Source organism: Battus philenor, unplaced genomic scaffold, assembly GCF_028537555.1.
Source record: "Battus philenor isolate CCGP_79_NKW_IND1 unplaced genomic scaffold, ilBatPhil1.0.hap1 SCAF_15, whole genome shotgun sequence".
Lineage (NCBI taxonomy): Eukaryota > Metazoa > Arthropoda > Insecta > Lepidoptera > Papilionidae > Battus > Battus philenor.
Window position 1 is genome coordinate 6,063,892 of NW_027181677.1, and position 19,577 is coordinate 6,083,468.

General features: G+C 33.8%; 1 protein-coding gene across 6 annotated transcripts in view; it reads left to right on the plus strand.

Annotated features, from left to right (window-relative positions):
* The window catches only part of Pde11 (Phosphodiesterase 11), a 206,302-nt gene that overhangs the window by 77,247 nt on the left and 109,478 nt on the right, over positions 1-19,577 (plus strand). For 3 of the 6 annotated variants that reach the window (XM_068762038.1, XM_068762039.1, XM_068762037.1), the window contains one exon: positions 8,693-9,036. The exons of the other annotated variants lie outside the window; for them this stretch is intronic. In XM_068762038.1, coding sequence (XP_068618139.1) covers positions 8,901-9,036 — 136 coding nt within the window. In that variant the 5' untranslated portion in view covers positions 8,693-8,900. The remainder of the gene's footprint in view (positions 1-8,692; positions 9,037-19,577) is intronic. 6 annotated transcript variants of the gene reach the window in all.

Here is a 19,577-nt window from a genome sequence, read left to right on the forward strand (position 1 = left end):
ACAAAAATTTGTAATAAGGTACACTACTAAGAGGCATGGAAGTTATTTGTTTATTAATATTTCTTGTTTGTGTTAGGCTTGAGTACAGAGACTGTTCTTCAATATTGAATAATGTACACAGATTAACAAGGTTTTTTTTTAGTGGCCTTACGTTATTGGGGACCTCTTGTAATCCCTATCATGTTTTTTCACTTTCTTTTCCTTTTATTTCTCTACTCTTCTATCATTCTTCATATGATATATCTTTCCTTTTCTTTTATCCTACAATTTTCTATAACTCTTTTTCATACTTATTTTCGTTCATTCACCGCCTCACTTCCTATTGAAAATGTATGGGGGAAGGATGCTATTTCATTATAGCAATGAATATTAAATGATGATAATGACACATTGCATAATTTAGTTCCATAGTTTTAATCATCAGATAGCAGAAAGACATATGGCATTTATCCCTTTGCTGTAGGATATCTAGGTCTTGAAATATTTAGCTTTATCGTTGCTAATATATATAGCAAAGAGGTTTAAAATTCTAAAGAATCTGAATTAAACAGACACAAATTCATTCGTTTTTATTGTTTTTAAGTGTTTTAATCACTGCCCTGGTCTAGTTGAGGAAGCTAATAACATGCAATTATATCTCATGTATATTTTTTGTAGATTAATTTACTAGATCACTGTATTCTTATCCTTGTAATTCTTTATAATTTTCTTAGTCATATATAATTTAAAAATATTGACAAAAGAATATTGTGTTCATGAAAACATTCATTTCCTTTTGTACCGCTCTTATAACAAAAATGTAATGCGAGTTACGCCACGTAGATCTAATAGGTTGAGGAATGCTTAAATATCGTGTTTAATTAATGCAGTTTTGCGAACTCGACGACAATCTTTTCTATTTGACTTACGTGATCTATTGAGGGATACCATCTATTTCGATCAGAGAAATTTTCATATCAATAAGGATTAATCACGATTTGGGATCGGAGGGAAACGTAATCAGGAATATTGTTACAAATCCAGATTATTTTCATTTCAAAATTCATCGGATTGTTGAATAGATTTCGAATTTATACCAATAGGAAAACGCTGGTAAAATAGTGTTAGTAACTAGGCGTGGTTAAGAAAGATACCAGGTATTTCGCAATTCTTAAGGGACCTCATCGTAACACATCATCTTCATTTATTATTCAGTAGACATTGTTATTTAATAGAGTACGTGTGGGTTTTACCTGACGTCAAAGGCATTGTATTTTGTTTGTGTTATTGTCAACCTGGTAGTGTCCCTCTGATGCCCAGGGGAAGAGAGTTTAACGTTAAAGTAACAGGCATGCCCTATTAGTATCACTTCTCCTAGAAATTTTAATTCTTGGATGTACTGATATCATAATGTATTTCTAATCTTTTGCCAACAGTGGCGATGTTATTTATTTGTTTTTCTACTCGTATTATGTTATGGAAATAAAAAGTACGTACATTACGTACAATAAGACGAATACATAGAAACATAAAAAATATCGCGATTGTACACAGCAACATAAAACACAGACAACTTAAACAATATAAAATTTGTACAGTGGACAGATTTTTTACGTGTTTAGTTATATTTAAAGCAGGACCCTGTATGCAGGTCGACACGGGGAAAATCTTTAACCATAACCATATTCATTAGTTATTTTAACATAATTAAAAATAAATACACCTTGTATCGGACCCGAAACCTATGAATATAAGTCAATGAGAATTAAATTATATTTGATTAAATTGCGTTTCAGATGTTCATTTTCATTGTAAATTAAAGGCAATCAACTTAAATTTTAACGAAGTTAACCTTGATTTAATTTGTTATGTAAAGGGAATTGTTACATTCATTTAGATCATTATTATGTTGTTCAACGGCGAAACAAGGGCCATTCTTTTAATTAAAGACTTATGCGGGAGAAAGATTGCCTGCCATTCTGTTGTTCAATTGCGGAAAACATTTAAAATCTGTTGTTATATCTAATCAATGTTTATGATGTCTGAGCTCGAAAACTTTCCCGTGTTATCGATGAAGCTCGCGACGTCGGCACACATTTTCTCTTTAATGACACAGAAAAACGTTTCATGATGATATGCCTATAGTGCTGCTTGATACGAATGTACGCATTAATGTACGGCGTCACGCGAGCTCGTGTAGATCTTAACAATGGCTGGTTGTAAATTTTCCACTATAAGAAAATTGTTTGCCGACTCGTGAAACAGTACTTATCGCAATGAGTTTTCTTAGACTATAAAATGTACATATAAAACTTTGTAAAGCAAAAATAAATTTAAATTATCTAAAAAGATATACAGAACATGACAAAAGAGATATATTTGATTATACACCGTAAATAATACTAACAATAATGCACTGCTCATTATGAAAATATTCGTAGAATTGTATTTATGTTTATAATGCCGGACGTATGTTTTGTCTGTTTAGTTTTAGTTTATAAAAGCGTTTGTTCGAATCGGAGAAATAAATGTAATTTTTTAGACATCAGAGATGTTTTTTAATAATTTTAATTTTTACAGGATAATTTTTTTTAGAGTGTTCTAGGTTTTGTGAGTGATCGTTCGGTCGGCCTCTATTCCCTCGCAAGTCTACCGCTATCTCATCCATGGCGTATATCTGGCGCCTCTTAATTGCCTCAGACTAATAATTATTATCAGTTCGCGTGCGCCGGCCCGCCCTCTCCCGCCGACTTCTCCGATACGCAATTACCACTACAAACGCGCTTATCACGCACACACAAACACATGAACTCACACGCACACAATCTTAAAGCACGTGCTTTAAAAGTCACTTTAAAAATATACATGACTAATCATATTTTTTTATACTAATAACGAACTAATTGATTCAATTTATAAATATTATCGAAGCATATGCCACGTTCGATTTTATGAGGTTTCGATAAAAAATACAATGTTTTTAATGTCATTTACGTGTTGCGAAAAAAATCATTGATTAAACACAACAAAAGCATTAGTGAGACACGCCATTAATTCCATTGGGTGAACAACCTCGTCTGCACTCGAAGGCGCTTTGTCCGGAATAGCAATTATTGTTACGCGAGACCTGACTATGTTACCTTTAAACTCTTCAGCTACCAACTCAAAGTACAAGCCGGAGTGGAAAATTACTAATGGTTTTTTACCACTTTATATTTTTTCTACGTTGGCTGAGTTACGAGAAAAAAATAATTATAAAGGAATAATAACGGTGGTAACGGCCAATGCGAATTAAAATGATGACTTATGCTTCGGAAAGTGATCTCCCACTTCGGCCACGGAAAATTTACAGTCTCTCCCTGGTTCATGAAGAGGATTATACTTTTCTCTATGACATTAACCACGACTATGGAGATCCATAGCCAAACAAAAACAGAACAAAGCCTAAAGGATTGGCCAATTGAAGGAGATGTTAGTAGTATTAAGGTTCTAAAGTAAACACCGCGGACTGTCCACCGCATCGTAGAATATACATCCATAAGTTAGAAGGTCGACTGCCTTGCCAAGATTTTTGAAAGATGCCCTGTGCAGGCCGGTTTTCAACCGTTCTTTTTGGAAATATATGGAGGAAGCTTTATGTTTAGCAGTGAACGTCCTGCGGCAAAACTATATATACATATTATGAAAACAATAACATTAATGATTTTTATTCTGATTGGTGTTAATACTCCGTTAATATTAATTGACACGTGTAATTAGTATATGGATATTTATTACAACCAAGCTCAATTACTATTAAATTTTTTTGATTCTTGTGACATTGACTAAATATTACGCTGTTAATCTGAATCTAGAAAAACGATCTGATATCCATCAAACATTTGGGTTCGCAGCATTTTTTTCAATTGTAGTGTAACTTCAGTAGTCAAATTATATTCAGCAGTGGCGTTACAGTGCATCGATAATGTTTTATTGGATGTTTGACCTCGCCTTATCGCGGCAAGCCTCCTTCGTCATCGCTCTGTACCTACTTAATCATCTGTTATCGCAGTTTAGCAATGACGTGACTTGTTTAAATGGCAGCCATTTCAACTATACATCTCGCGTCTAGGCGAGATGTAATTAAAATTTTTGCTAAATTTATTTTCAAAGAGATTTATACACTGCATAAAGGTACTTTAACTACACGTTGACTGTTATGTACAGCGCGTAATTATTTTTTATATTCAAGAGAGATATTGTACAAGAATCAGGAATGAGAAGATTTGTAGGCGAACGAAAGTAACCAAAATCCTTCAGTGAATTGGTAAGTTAAAGTGGCAATGTAACGAGAATTATGTCTCATAGAAACATAAGTACACATAGGTTAAACAGATCAGAGAAACAGAATGTATACTTATATTAGTTCAATGCAGTATATAATGTTCGAAAATCAGAAAGGGGTCTTGAAAATGAAACCCGCACAGCGTCACACAGTAAAGTCGCTTTCTTAAGTTAAATTCACACGAGTTGATTCTTAACAAATATTTTTTTATTTATTTCTAATCAACAATATACCTTCGTTAGCAACAACATTTTGCTATCTTGTGTAAAAATTTTCAATGCCGGAGCGGTAAAAAGCAATAAATATTTCTGTAAAATATATCGACGGAAACGACATTACTTTCCGGTCTACTCCGGTCTACTCAATATTTATAGCAAAGAAAAAACACTTAGGCGCAGAATCTTAACTAAAACTTATTAGACACAACTATGACTTAGCTATAATACTGTTACGAACGGACTGCTCATACTAAAGGGTGGAGGAATATTTAAAGTCGCTTAAATTAAACAATCCTTTCGACTTAGTTCTTGCAAACAATCACTTCCAATGTATTATTTTTAACTTGGAAAACAAATAATAAGGTACAAAAAGTAGTAGTAAGGTACAAAAATTTGAAACATTATATGTATGCGACTTATTCGTCAGTGCCAAAAAAGGAGTAGAAAAAGAATAACAGTTAACAAAGAAAAAAATTAAAGACGCGAATTAATTATGAAATTTGATTTCATCTTCATGATCATTACAGCCGTAGGAAGTCAACCGCTGGGCATAAGCCTCCCCTTATAGACTGAGACAAAGTTCGGAGCTGCGTGTAGCTTAGATACACTTTATTTAAAGTTTCAAAATAGCAACTTAAATGTGTAATAACCTTTCTTATATTCTTGTTAAAAGACCATTTTATGCCCCATTCATTTTATGAATTACATCAGTAACAATTATAGAAAGGTTTTTATGCCACCAACTGGTCTGTTGTGTGACAACAACCCGAGCCTGGACATATAAATTCCCAAGCACCTTAAAAGCGACTACGATAAAATAACTAAAGCATGATATCTTATTTCTTTATGGCTTTTAGATACTGCCAATCATATATGTGCGAAAAATATTCGCATTGTTAAGCAATTTCATCCATCATACCAAAAGCTGCATGGCTAACGAGCACAGTGGTATTGTTCTAAAATTAATAAGGGGCTATAAAACGCTCTTAAAATGTGAACCCGGCCGTTTGGAACTATATACACAATTCCACACAGGGACCACACGTGCGCCCACATCTCATTAATTCAATCGATACGCCCTCACTAAAACATTACGTTACAAACACTATCACACTACTTTATTACCGTATAAACCGGTTGAATCTAAACGTTTATTTCACAGCCGACATCTACAGTCAATACAGACTTCTTTTATTTTGTCGTGCTATATCCAGTGTACTTAATATATCGCGTCATGTCGCTAAAACGCTATAAAGACTAGTACAAGCTACATTACAGACCCTACTATTTAACGGCAGGTACCAAACGTACTTTATAAATGTTATCTATAGAGCGTTAACAAAATTTGTCTCTCTGTTCAAATGAGTTAAGAACTTTTATATTTTTTCTAACAAGTCACTGACGATTCTATACAACCTGAGTCTTTTTTTAAGATAACCACATTTATACGAAGTACATTATAAATGCATTAACGTTATAAAAATCCACTGCATACTTTATTGCTTGGTGTCTTGCAAATACTGCTTGCAGTCTAAATTTTTATTGTACATTATCTCGTAATATGTTTAAGAAAACCAAGTTGTTTCTGAGCTCTTAGTTTTTAGTTGGCTTTGCTTCGCCAACTATAATCGGAGAGGGCATGACCTCGGGCATGACGTCACGACTCAGATGAATGAACATTCGCTTCCCCCTAAAGTCCCCCTTTGTTCGTCCAAGGGTCAGTTTCACACAAACGATGAGCTCGAATATCAGCCACATCTGTTCCTTTTCCATCTTTACTTTGTGGAGAAAGTTTTTCAGTTAGTTTCGTTGGTATATTGCGCAACTAAACACGAAAAGAATCTGATAATAAGAAAATGATTTCTCTTGGTCCGTCTGAAGTTACGTTGTTTTTTCATAGCTTCTATTTAACGTTTAGAGTTTATTTGCTCTCTGATCATGTAATAATATCTTCATTTTATAAAATAAGCGTGCAATGGGTTAGTACTGCCTGTAATATATTACTGCACTAATGTAATATATTACTGTTATCCGATATTATATTACTTCCGGTAACAAATTGGTACAGTTTGGGAAGGAAAATCTTAACAAGATTTATAATTTTGAGGATGTATTAGATCAAAACGACGTTATTTTTTTTATAAAAAAATGATTATCGTAAAAGAAAGATGCATAAACGTTGCAGTCTAAGTAATTCCAAGTGGTATGAAACGAGTTCGTTTGTGCAAAAAAGATGTTCCTGCAATTAATAAAGCCAGTCCGGTTCCCTTTCTTAGGTAAGTGAAGGGTCGTGCTCTGTACCAGTCCCATATTAGGCCCGTAGTGAGTCATCCACCGTACAAGGCTCAGACCTAACAGCCTATACATAGACGCCGTTACGAGAAACAGAATTTACAACAGTTGATATTGAGAGAAAAAACGGATAATTAATGATTGTTTGTTCCTCCGTCTCTAACACGAGTTTCCATTATTATTTAATGGTGCATTAGTTCTTTTTTATTAACAGATTAACTTAAAATGATTGATCTAAATGAATTCAAGTCTGTGTTTTTATTTAGAATGAATTTATAAAAGAACTGAGCTTATTTGTTTCAATTATCTTTTTGAATATTTCTTTATCTGTTATTATATAATATTTACATATAATATTTCTTTACCTGTGAATATTTTTTATCTGTTAAAATTTTATCACTACAAGTTTTTTCAATTTAAACTTTCTTCATTATATAAAATCTGCTTCCGGTATGTTTCTGAATGAATTAATCTACGCATTATTTTTTTCAGTATTAAGTTTGTTGCAGTGTTTTGCCAACTAGGCGTAGATAGATGTCTGCCGTCAAAAAATCAAATTATCATTTTAGCTGTTCATAAGCCAGCAAGACAAGCGTTCCCCACAGATAATAGGATCGGTTAGAAGCGGCTTGCATCCAACGTCTTCTGACTCTCTTTTTAAATGGTCTGTCCATCTTGTGGGCAGACGTCCTGCGGTGCGCCAAAAGTAATGCTCAAGGTCATGCTTATAACTTTGCAATAATTTACTTCTTTTAGTTCGGCTCCTTACAGAAAAAAAAAAAACAATTTATTTTTGCCTAAACTACCAGGGTTACGAAAAGATTATATAGAATAACTTCGATTAAGCTGTACTAGGTCTATCGATTGACATTAAAAAAGTAAAAGAAAAAACCATAAATAGTCCATAGTCCGACCTGCCATGGTTTCAATCCACTGTGCGCCATAGATTATGAAATTATTAGCTAAAAAAACGTTCTGTTTTCAGTGTCAAGCAAAAACACTGTTGTGCAGAATTTTATCTCAAAATCTCAACAGGTGAACGCCCTGATCGCTGTAGACGTACCATATTTGAATGTACAAGTAAATGCACCTAATCTTATACATGAATAACATTTCTAAAAACTACTGTTATTTGTTTATTTTACATCGTACATCTTTTGTTTTAAAACAACAAAGATATACAAACATAGATATACCAGAGTTTGTAGAAAAAAAAACAATGCGTTTAATAATATTATTAAAATGAAAATGATATACATCTACCTTGAAATCTCCACGTCCTAACAGATTTACTTCTTGTGATGTGTATGAAATATTTCAATGCGATCTTTATTTGGTCATCAATTAACTTCCTCCAGTACTGGTTTACTTTTTTGTTTTTCGCATATCGCTCTGGCGATTTAGTCGGCATGTTGACACCAAATTATTTCTCACCAATTAGTTCTTTCCATCATTAATGTTGAGGAAATGAAAACGTAATGATATCTTCAAGCAACTGTGATTAAGTGGCCTTCTGTCCTCAATTCGAAGAACTGTCATCATACCAGTCGGTATTTGATAACTGTCAAAAAATGAAACGTGGAAATATTAATGTATGTGGATTGGAGCTGATCATACGCATCTGTGACACATTGACACAGACTTCTACTTTCATTTTATAACGGCACTACGTATGAAACGGCAACAATTTTTTATATTGTTTTTAAATGCGAACAGTGAAACAAATCGAATCGGATCTAGCTTTATTTGAGCGTAACATCTTTTATAATTTCTAACACTATCAACGAACTTGTTGATAACTTTCGTTTTAGTGTTTTTTTTGTTTTATTTTTGGGGTGGGTCTTATTATACTACATTTTTTATTTTCTTTTCTTTGCAGTTACGTTTGCACGGGGCTTCGCCCGTATAGTCGTTGGATGGGAATGCGATGACTACGGATGATGTTAGTTTAGTGGTTTTTCTTGGTGATTTGTGCTAGTGAGTCGTTGGCAGCGCTAGTCGCCGACCAGTGAGCCAGTGTCGTGTAGTTACCGTCCAAGTGGTGCCAGTGATGTGACATTCTATGGAAGTATCAGGGTGTACTCGGAATGTTCACCAAGCACGGCAAGGCCCCTGAGCGGTGCCACCATCTCCACTCGCATAGGAGCTGCAAGAAGAAAAAGCCACCTCCACACACACCGTGGAAGTACTTGATGAATTGCCCACTCGTTAGAAAATGTTTTGGTATAGTATTTTTCATTTTTTTTTATAATTTCGTCCGTTAGTTCTTTCAATTATTTTGGAATAAATTCCTTCATAATATGGCCATATTGTTTCAATCATTAAATGACTTATTTTAGTCAGTTGATATTTGATTATTATGATATGATTCCATAGGATATCAGATTGATATATGAATTTGAATGAAAGAATGCTCTTATTAAAGACCCATATAAATAATAAACCTTCTGCTGGTAATTATTTGTTTCGAATGAAGTAATAAGTTACATTAAACTGCTACATATTTTTTTCTGGATTTAAGTGTTAGCTAAATGGTTAAAGGATTGCGGAAACTACTTCTGTCGCCAATACATCGAAGTTAATCTCATATAATTTTCTCATAAAGAAATTGCATTGCTTATTACATAAAAAAATAATGTTTAATAACGACTCACATTTTTTTTGGTTCACAATAGATATACATGTTTATTATATTTTCAATTTAGAAATGTGCTCACTTGAGTAAGTCGATTGGCAGACAGTGAAAAGCTCCTGTATTAACCACACAGCTACAATAATGATTGCCATCATAATGTATGTTAGATATAAACGGTACATACCTCTGTCTTGGAAATCTCTGATGATCTTCGGTCGACGAACGAACCCGACCTTGCTACAACATTCCACGACGGTGCGACTAATCGTCGAACCATCTGACCGACGAGTTAAGTCAATATAAACTATAGGCATTTACTACTTTGTAACCAATGTATCACTTATGGTCAGGACAGAGAATTTCTTGTTCAACGTTCTACATAATCACGATCGTGTCGACACGATCATATACTTATCTATACCAATAAATAGCAAGTAAACTTTTATTGATTAATCTTGTCTCTGTTGGTCAAGACTTGTTGAGAGACACGCGTCGAGGGTCTGTCGATATCATTCGCGGAAGTAAATAATTTAATATACAGATTGTATGTTAAAATCGATTTCAATTAAAATTGACCTTTTATTTTACCGCTACGTCCAATATTTTTAGGCGTATGATTGAACTGTACAGAGATTTTCCAAAATATTTCGAAAAAATGTTTTAATGATACACACGGAGGTGAATTAAAAATCAAATCTTAACAAACATAATCACTGTGTTATAATAAAGTGTAAAATTAAATGGTGTTTAAAAGGTTAATTTAATATAACAGTATGGACAAATATAAAAATAGCTTTTCTAAAAATTAAATAAACTGTACATACGAAACAGAAGTATACCTCAGTAAAGAGGATCGTGGTTCTTTTTTGGAAGTTTGCGCGGACTATGTTACTCCATTTGCGCCAGTCATCGGCGGCTATATGTTGCTCCGGCTACAGTAGTATCGGGCGGGGTCCAGACCTTATCCCACCAGCGCATGTTTCCGAGGCCTTGTGGACGCCGTCCGACCTGTCCAGTTATCAAAAGTTCTTCCAAGATACCCCTGATTTTCTCCAATATTTAACTAATAAAGAAAATCAATGTTTTTTTTTACCTGTGTATTATAATTACAGTTATAAAATATGCACGTACGTATATACTGTAGTTTATTCTTCAAATGAAATATTCCATTTAAGTTCGTATCTCATGAATACAGGAAGCTTGTGTAAAATACCTAAAGAGATATCGTGACCGCCCTCATGTTCGCGAGTTTTATCCCTAAAGAAATTTAACGTGACATTCATATAAAGATAATAGCAACATATTTAGTTTACAACTGCACGGATACCTATTTAGATATGCTACAAACATGGCTAACATTGACCATTGTCTTCGAGAATTCTATTGACAATGACATCATTCGTTATGTATCGTTCTATCAAGGAGAGATTTCAAGAACAACTACATTTTCGAAGGGTTTACCTTTTGAATAAACCTGTTATAAAATATAACAAACTAATATTATAATGTGAGATAAAGCATAGAATTTTAATTTTTTTTTAAATATTTGTTACTGATTACCGTTTTGATATTCATGTTGTTGGTGGTATAATGGTGTAAGACTTAGTTAAATAATTATAAAATGCTTCGCAACATGAGATCAGATATATTATTTCTTTCTGTAAGGATAGCAATGTTGAAAACATGTTTCTGCAATAACAGCATGATGTACGTTGAAAGACTTAGATAGAGAGACCTTATAAGTCTTTGAAATTTATATAATTAAAAATTGTACACGACCGTATATTTTTTTATCAAAATTTGCGCAATTAAAATTGTACAATTAAGTAAAAGATTGTATTTAATAGTACAATTTTTTAATTTTACGTTACTGCGTACGTATTTGAAAATAACACGTTTTTTTAAATGTAATTTTGTAATGTTGCTATATGCAGTGACGGTGGTGTAACAAATGCCTTTGTTATTTCAAATAAGATAATTTGAAATATTCTTAGTCGGAACAATACAGGTTCATCTTACGCAGACTATCCGCCCTGTCGATAACTTTTAGTTAGAGATTAGTTGCATCGATCGATCCTCTGATGCGTCGAGTGAACTCACTTGTTGCGCTTTGGCAATGACAGCCAATGCATCCATCTCGTGAGTTGACGGTTGTTTCATTACGTTACATTAACCGCAGAGTCAGCGCTCTGGAAATTTAACTACTAACTGTAGGGGCGCTGTCAATAATGGTGTAACGTTCTAATGAGATTTTAATGCTTCGGTTACAAAATTTATTATCTCTGGCGCCAAGGGCCTCCTTTAGTCTTCGGACGCTACGCAATCGTGAATAATTTGCCGCCACGGATGTTTTCTATAATAATAATATACGATGCCTGTGTTTACCTGAATGTTATGAGAATTATCGTTATCGAGATATAAACATGTAATACCTACCTTATGCTTATATGAAGACAAATAAAATATTTGTTACCATGAATGTCAGGCATTTATTCTTAAATAAAATAAAATCAAAAATCTTTAATAAATCTTGAATAATCTTAAATAAAAAAATCCTAATAAAAAAATATAATTGATGGATAAAGTGTGAATTGTATTAGATTGTACCTCGGGAATCGAATCCCGACCTACGGTTGCAAGTCTCAATCCTCTACCGTTGGACTACCACTTTTTTACTGTTTTCTAATATTGGATGCAAATCATAAAACAATATGAAAGCAGATTAATAACTGGAATCATATGACATTGTATATAAAAAAGTTTTTTTTTTATATTGTTAAATATTACCAACAAAACAAATTTATCGGTGGCTAGTACATATTTTGGTTCCAAAGTAAGTCGGGTAAGTTGTATGTAATCCATATAATAATGAAATTAAATATGTTTGATATGTGTTGTAACTTTATATGGGAATATACATTTTAAAATATCGATGAAAGAGATTTAATAAATAATGCACATTCTTTGCATCTTTGTTAATAGTAAATAAATTTAAATTAAATCAGCTTTTAACCAATATTTGGTTATCGTGAATTGTGACAAATGTCAGTTACATACGATACATTTAAGCGTTCAATCGCGTAAAACAGTAAATTGTACGAGTTTAAAATTTTACTATGTTAAATTATTTACTGGGCAAAGACCCAAAATGATTGGTATTATTGTATTTTATTGGATTCCGTACTTGTCAGTTAGACCATGATTTTGCCCGAATGAATACATTACAGGTACTTAGTATTCACAGCTGCCACCACAGATTGCGTTACCTTGTCGCCTCCAGGGACTCATTGCATATTGCAACAGCCGCGGAAGAATCTGCGTAAGGAGCTTACATAATTGGCTTATTTACAAAAAATATATATTTTTCGTTAATTTGAAACTAATCAGGAAAACGTTAATATATTAGTTATATAATTTTACATCAGACAATCTATGGGTGATTGTTTTTAAGTTTTGAGAGGTGAATGTATAGCTCATTTGTCAACAAAAAGTTTTAAGCTTTCTACATCTAATTCTATTCATTTTGTGTAAAATTAGCAAACTGAAACTTGTTACATTAAATATTTTTTCCTATGCGAATATGACAGGTTGATATCTCCAGGCAGTATAAAGTCTGCAGGGGTATAGTAAACAATAATAAATTTCAAGATGTAGTAATCTGAAATTATAAAACGGTATTTACGCAATAAAAATTGTATTATTTCTGAAAACTTTGATTTTCCGATTTGGTGTACTATACTAACATTGACTGCAAATGACTATACGTTTATCCCAATAAAAGCTAAAGCTTTTACAAATAATCAATCATTATTGTTGCTATAGACATTAATGTAGTATCAAAAGATCCCGCTGTTAAATTTATACTTAAAGTTTAATTTTCCTTTTTCAATATTGTGAATTTTTATTAGCTCTTAATGGAAGAGTTTTTTCAAATAAGACGTACTAAGGCTATAAACCGCATAGTACAGTACATCCCCAAAAGCAAGACTTGTAAGTAAACATATGGAATTTCTTATTCCGATAGTTCAGTGTATCGTTTACGTGCGTTTGATACTGGATCGATTATCAATAGTACTTATTTACCGTTGCGCATGCGAAGTAAAATCGCTGCATCATTTGTAAATGAAATTATTTAAAATTATGCATAAACATGGAATCTACCTTGTGCTATCTCAGATGTTTTACTAAAACTTTTATTTGGTGAGTGAAGAAATGTTAGTTTTGATTCTTTGTATTTATTGTTCTAAAGAATTCTTTATATGGACGCTAAAGATATATCTAAGAAAATATCAGCGTTATCATTACAACCGTGGAACATCCGGTACTGCACTCCTCCCTCATAGCGGAGTGTAGGATCTTAACACCGTTGGAAGATGCGGGATGTTGCTTCTAATCGGTTTTAATGGAAGTTTGAGAAAATATTAACAAGGTAAATCATGAAGACAATAAACGATGTAAAAAAGCGTTAAGTCGAAACAAGAAATTATTACAAAAAATGTCTGAAATTGAAGAAGTATCAGTGAAAAATCGAAGACCATGTATTGTTTTAAACAACCGTCATACCATGGATACTAAAAAAAGAAACCTCTTAAGAAAATAAAGTTAAGCAACTCTCAGAAAAATAGGAACAATGAATCAGGAACTTTATCATCAGGGAAAGTAAATGTCTATTAATTTATTTGATTTACGCATAAGCAAGAGCTGGGTGATCAAACATAATTAATGAAGAGTCTGTGTGCAAATTCCAGTTGTACGATGACGTTCGCACGTAGTAAACCGCTCTACCCGAGGAGAGCTATACAGTGTTTATGTTGCGTGTATGCGGCATGGGACGGCAGCGTGGACCACAGGCGAGCCAAGGATGGGCCGGATCCAAACTCGGTTCGCCTACGCTGTACACAGCTAGGGAGCTGGCGGCTGCCCCATGAGAACGGGTATTAGCAGTGTTTTGTTCTACTGGTAATGACGCGATGTCCTGTGCGAAGTGACTTAGATGCAGTGGTTGCTGGTGCTGTGTGGCTAGCGCTTGCAATGTTTTGAAGGCATATGAGAAGTATTCGTCTTAAAGTGACATGTTAAAAATTATATCAAATTAAAATGTTTGTATTCAGTTGTATTTTAGATAAAAATCTGAAAAAAATGTTTATGACTTTTAGGTGTAGCAAATTTACTTCGTTCATCGAGTAATTTAAATTCATCGAACAATCTTTTATTTTGCTCTCATAGACGGGTTCGCTTGTTCGCTCTTAGGGCCTTTCTTAATATAAATCAAAATAAAATTCATATTCATTACTATTGTATTTTTAATTTCTTTTATAACAGCTAAGAAAATGTACTTTAGTCATAAGAATTTTTTTAAATTGTAGTTTTTCCGCCATGTTAAGATGTTTTATTCATTTTATTAACAGCATTTATTTTTAATACAATAAAACAATAATATAACAATATAATAATCAAATTTTACAAAATTGCAGTTTTCATTTATACTATACGAGAAACAACTAGTATTCGCTGGAGTTTAATAAATTAGCGGATTGTATGATGAATAAGTATGAAAATCCTTGTCAAGCCTGATAAGAGAAAAACTCCACTTACCTTTCGACCAGTCTCCCTGGAAAAGTGGAAGACCTGGCTCGGAGGCAGTAGCGGGTACGACGTGGTGGGAGTGGCTCGTTCTTTTCAGAAGCGAAACTGAGAAATATATTGCAAGTAGTAGAAAAGTAATACTAGGATAGCACGGCTTTTCACAAATTATTAGATAAAATAATTAACAATATCAGTACCTGACAGGAAATTTTCTACGAATCGCTCGTAGCGATGCTATGGCGCAGGGAGCCGCACGGCAATTGCCCGTCAATCCAAAACGACGGTAGGTAAATAAAAACAAGTGGAACTTTTTTATATTTTCCTACCTACCCAACATTGGGCAAAGGTTTAAACATACCCTCAATCGAAATCATAATGATGATTTCCTATATAATAAATAATAAGGCCTAGTGTCAAAATTCAAAAAATAAAGGGGGAACTTAGAGTAGAGTTAAATTAAATTAGCTAAACGTCAATTATCTATATATATATATATATATATATATAAAAATGATGCCAACATCAGGCTTCTTATAAATAGTTATTAACTCAATGAAAAGTTAAAAACGTTTAATTTGCATAAGGCAAAGCACATATTTTATTAATGGCTCTTTTATATATAGACTATTTTGTGTGCGTATAGTAACGACACAATCAATACTGTGTTAACTACGGGATGTATTTCTTCGACTCTACCAATTGGCCAGTGAAGAGATCACGACATACTACTTTTGAGCAGAACAAGATCAACTACTTTGATATTTGGTAGAGACGAGAACCACTTTGCTCATTATTGCAGCGTATGCGGGTAGTCATCCAACCATCTCTTACAGAAAGACGGACTTCTAAACGGATTGCCATCGTGACAATTTTATTAGAGGCACGTCTAAAACTTCGTCATTCAAAAAATGACGGTTCATTTGGATTATCCTATAGTGAACCCATCTGTCGTTGATTCGCAGTTGTACTGATCTTAAAATAACCTTTACATATAGCTAGTATCGACTTCTTACCGATTAATTTTCCAATATTTTTATATAAGATACCTAGTACAGTTCGAGGTCCAGCGTGCATGTAGCGATTATGAAAGTATGAAATGATTAATGACACTTTTTTGGAACCAGTAGTGGATGTCATATGTAGCATAGGAGGTCAGACTAAAATTCTACTCCCCACCCTGAGAAAATCGTTTTCATCAACGAGGGGTGATAGTTTATTTAGGGAAAACACGTAGCATTTCTTTTTCAAAGAATCCATGGTACTTTAAATAATTGGTCTGTGTAATGTAAGTAACCTTTTCGTGAGCTTGTATGCACAATCACACATTCCGAGTGTTCCATGGGATCGTGATTAACTTTTAGGCAACACATTTTTTATCAATCGCTTGCACCAAGCCATTACCCTTTATAATTTAGGATACGATGAAAATTTTTCGAATAACAAATATGGGGTAAACATGGGGTTTTTCATGTTTTCTATCTTCGTTGATGAAAAAAACAGAAAGTATCAAAATTTGACTTTAGTTTGGGAGTCATGTTTTTATTTTAAAGGGAAATATATTAGTGGACCATTCTTCTCTTTAATAAAGCCCAGTTGGGTCGTATATCTACTGGTGAGCATGTTCAGCCAGCTGATTTTGCAATGCGCCTTGTGAACATACATCGGCAACATTATTTTCATTATTCAGGTGTAGCCAACAATTCGGAGGAACTACATTAGTGAATTCACTTACTTGATTCCTCACAAACATAATTGGAAGGTGGATTATGTATCCAGGATAGGACCACACTAGATTCACTAAATACGAATATAGCAAAATCTAAATCTTTAAAAAATTTTGCACAACAACGAAAACTAGTTTGGTCAGCAGAACGGCTGTCATCAACTCTAATCGAAGTATACACATGGGCTTGATTAGAGCGACTTTAGATTTGCTCATTAGCAATCTGAATTTTGCTCTAACGTCACAGTTCATAGAGTGCACAGATGTGTAGCCGCGCGATGACGCATCACAAAATGCTGAACACTTGTGTGTCGTGGCACTAGTAAGTGTCGCTCAATACGAAGCTGCGATAGCGGCGGCAGCAGGGATATAAATTTATCCCATTTCATGTTAATGTCATACAGCAAGCGATCATTTCAACATATGCTCAGTTTTCATAAATCTTGCATGATACACTTGGTCACAAACGTACATTGCGAAAAAAAGCCCACAGGGTCGAAAATGCTGGCTAACAATTTTAATACTAACCTTATAGTCGATTGTATCAGAAAAACTCAAATTCACTGCACAGTAAATACTCTTAATCCACTTTTAATACTCTTATCGGCCAACTAGTATAGTTTCCACCAGACAACTTATCACCTCGATGGTTATCGAACGAGTAACCGAGTTCCTGACTCTATATTCAAAACGCTGTTTCAACCCCACCACTCTCAATCCTTTCCGGAAGTTGTCACATAAGATTGACGGAGTCGAGTAGTGTTGCCATTTAAGAAAAATAAATCTACCTTTTATAAAATTATAACAATTGCGAATCGCAAAGATTATAGGTGATGGAAAAGGAGTCACAAGAGGGCAACCACGTCAAACAGTGAAATTTTTACAGACGATAACGTTTCGTCATGAAAGTTAATAGCAGACTCTTGATCTGGCTTCATTTGCGTCAAAAGTTCAGGACGATTGCCCAACAATTTACGAAGCACGAATCCTCCACTCTTAAGCAGTGACATGTCATCTTGAAAGACACGCCACTTTGAGTGATGATGTTTAAAATCAACATTTAAAATCACTTTTACACTTACTCGCGATTTTGTTCGGCTTTAAACAATGACGACATAACCTAAGGGAATCAGCAGGGACCTCTTCAGTACATGTCATATTGCGAAATTGGTCGCATCGGTAAATCATGATTTCTATTGCAATGTTAACACTAAAATTTGTTTTGTGCCGAGGTTGACGCGTGAGAAAATGTCTTTTTATTGTTAGATTGTTGACTTTTTGTATTTTGTTGAGATGACAAAGAGGGTAGTTGCACAATGATCAATAATTTTAATACGATTTTGAACGAATGGACAAGAGATCTAAAATTTTGGATAAAACTTTTTAATGTAACTTTTCTAAAAAGGATTTTATTTGCGAATCTAAAGCATGCAAAGCAAATTTTAGATTCGCATTTCGATGGCTTTAAAACTAGACGATGACTCTTTATTAAGCGGCGAAAAACTCATTTTGTCAAGATACCTACCTACTAAAATGCAATTATCGTGATAGGTTTTGCCAAACTAAATCTTAGTTACTGGCAGAAATTGGTAGATTGCGTACAATTCTTAAAACGGGACCCTGAATACAAGACAATAAATAATGAAATTTATTTATTTTAGGAATATAAAAGTAAATGTGCACCAGAGAGTAAAATTTTACAAAAAATGAAAAAAGAATGGCGAAAGTACAAGTCATCAAAACTCTTGAGATGCTGACTACGCAAACTAGATTTAAAATCCACCCGAAATTCATTTTCGAAAATTTCAAATACTAGTTTTTCAAAATTAGACCTGAGAGAATCTATGTTTTACGTTTTTATTATGAATTGCGGACATCTTTATTTCCTGTGATTTGCAAAGACATGTCGTATAAATCTCGCATTTGATTAAAATATTTTTCCTTATGTTAATCATCACACGGCTAATTTAGCATTTAAAATGTCTTCTCTAGAAATTTCCCAATCTGAGACAGTTTTAAGCGTGATTCTTCGAGTTCACAATATACGTTCGCAACAAAAAGTTAGGTACAAAATCGTTACCTAATTGCAATATTTTGTGTAATAAACGATAAGAATATACGCCATTCAGAGTAGGATCAAAATGATCCCGCTCAAAGGGAGAGTCTTTTCTGTACGAGAAACTGGTAGTTTTAGCTGGGGTTTAATAAATAAGCGGACTGTATGAAGAATAAGTAATCATTGCCCAGCCTGATGAGAGAAAAGACCCCACGTACCTTTCGATGACAATCACCCTGGAAAGGTGGCAGTGCAGGCTCGGAGACAGCGGCGAGATATGACGTGACATTTGTGGGCGTGGCTCGTTCTTTTCAGCGGTGAAACAGGCAAATATATTACAAATTATCTCAAAAGAAACAACACTGGGATATCCCAGCTTCTCAAGAATGATTAGTCAAATTATTTAACAGTACAAGCATCTAATTACCACTTTTCTTTGAAACGTTCGTAGCAATGCCATGGCGTAGAGATCCGCGCGGCAACTGACCGATGATTAAAAACGACGGTAGTGGAATAAACATTAGTAGATCTTTTTAATATATTTCTACCCACCAAACGTTGGGATTGTTAATATACCCTATATTTTGTTTTATCGATTTGCCTTTCACATCTAATCAGTGTATTCTCATTTTCTTGATGACTTAAACATATTCATAAAGTTCATTTGATGGTCTTTTGATTGTAAAGTAACAAGTTGGAAGCTACAATTATTTAAGGAACTTTCGTTTAATTACATTAAACTCCGTTTGAAATTCTTCGAAAGT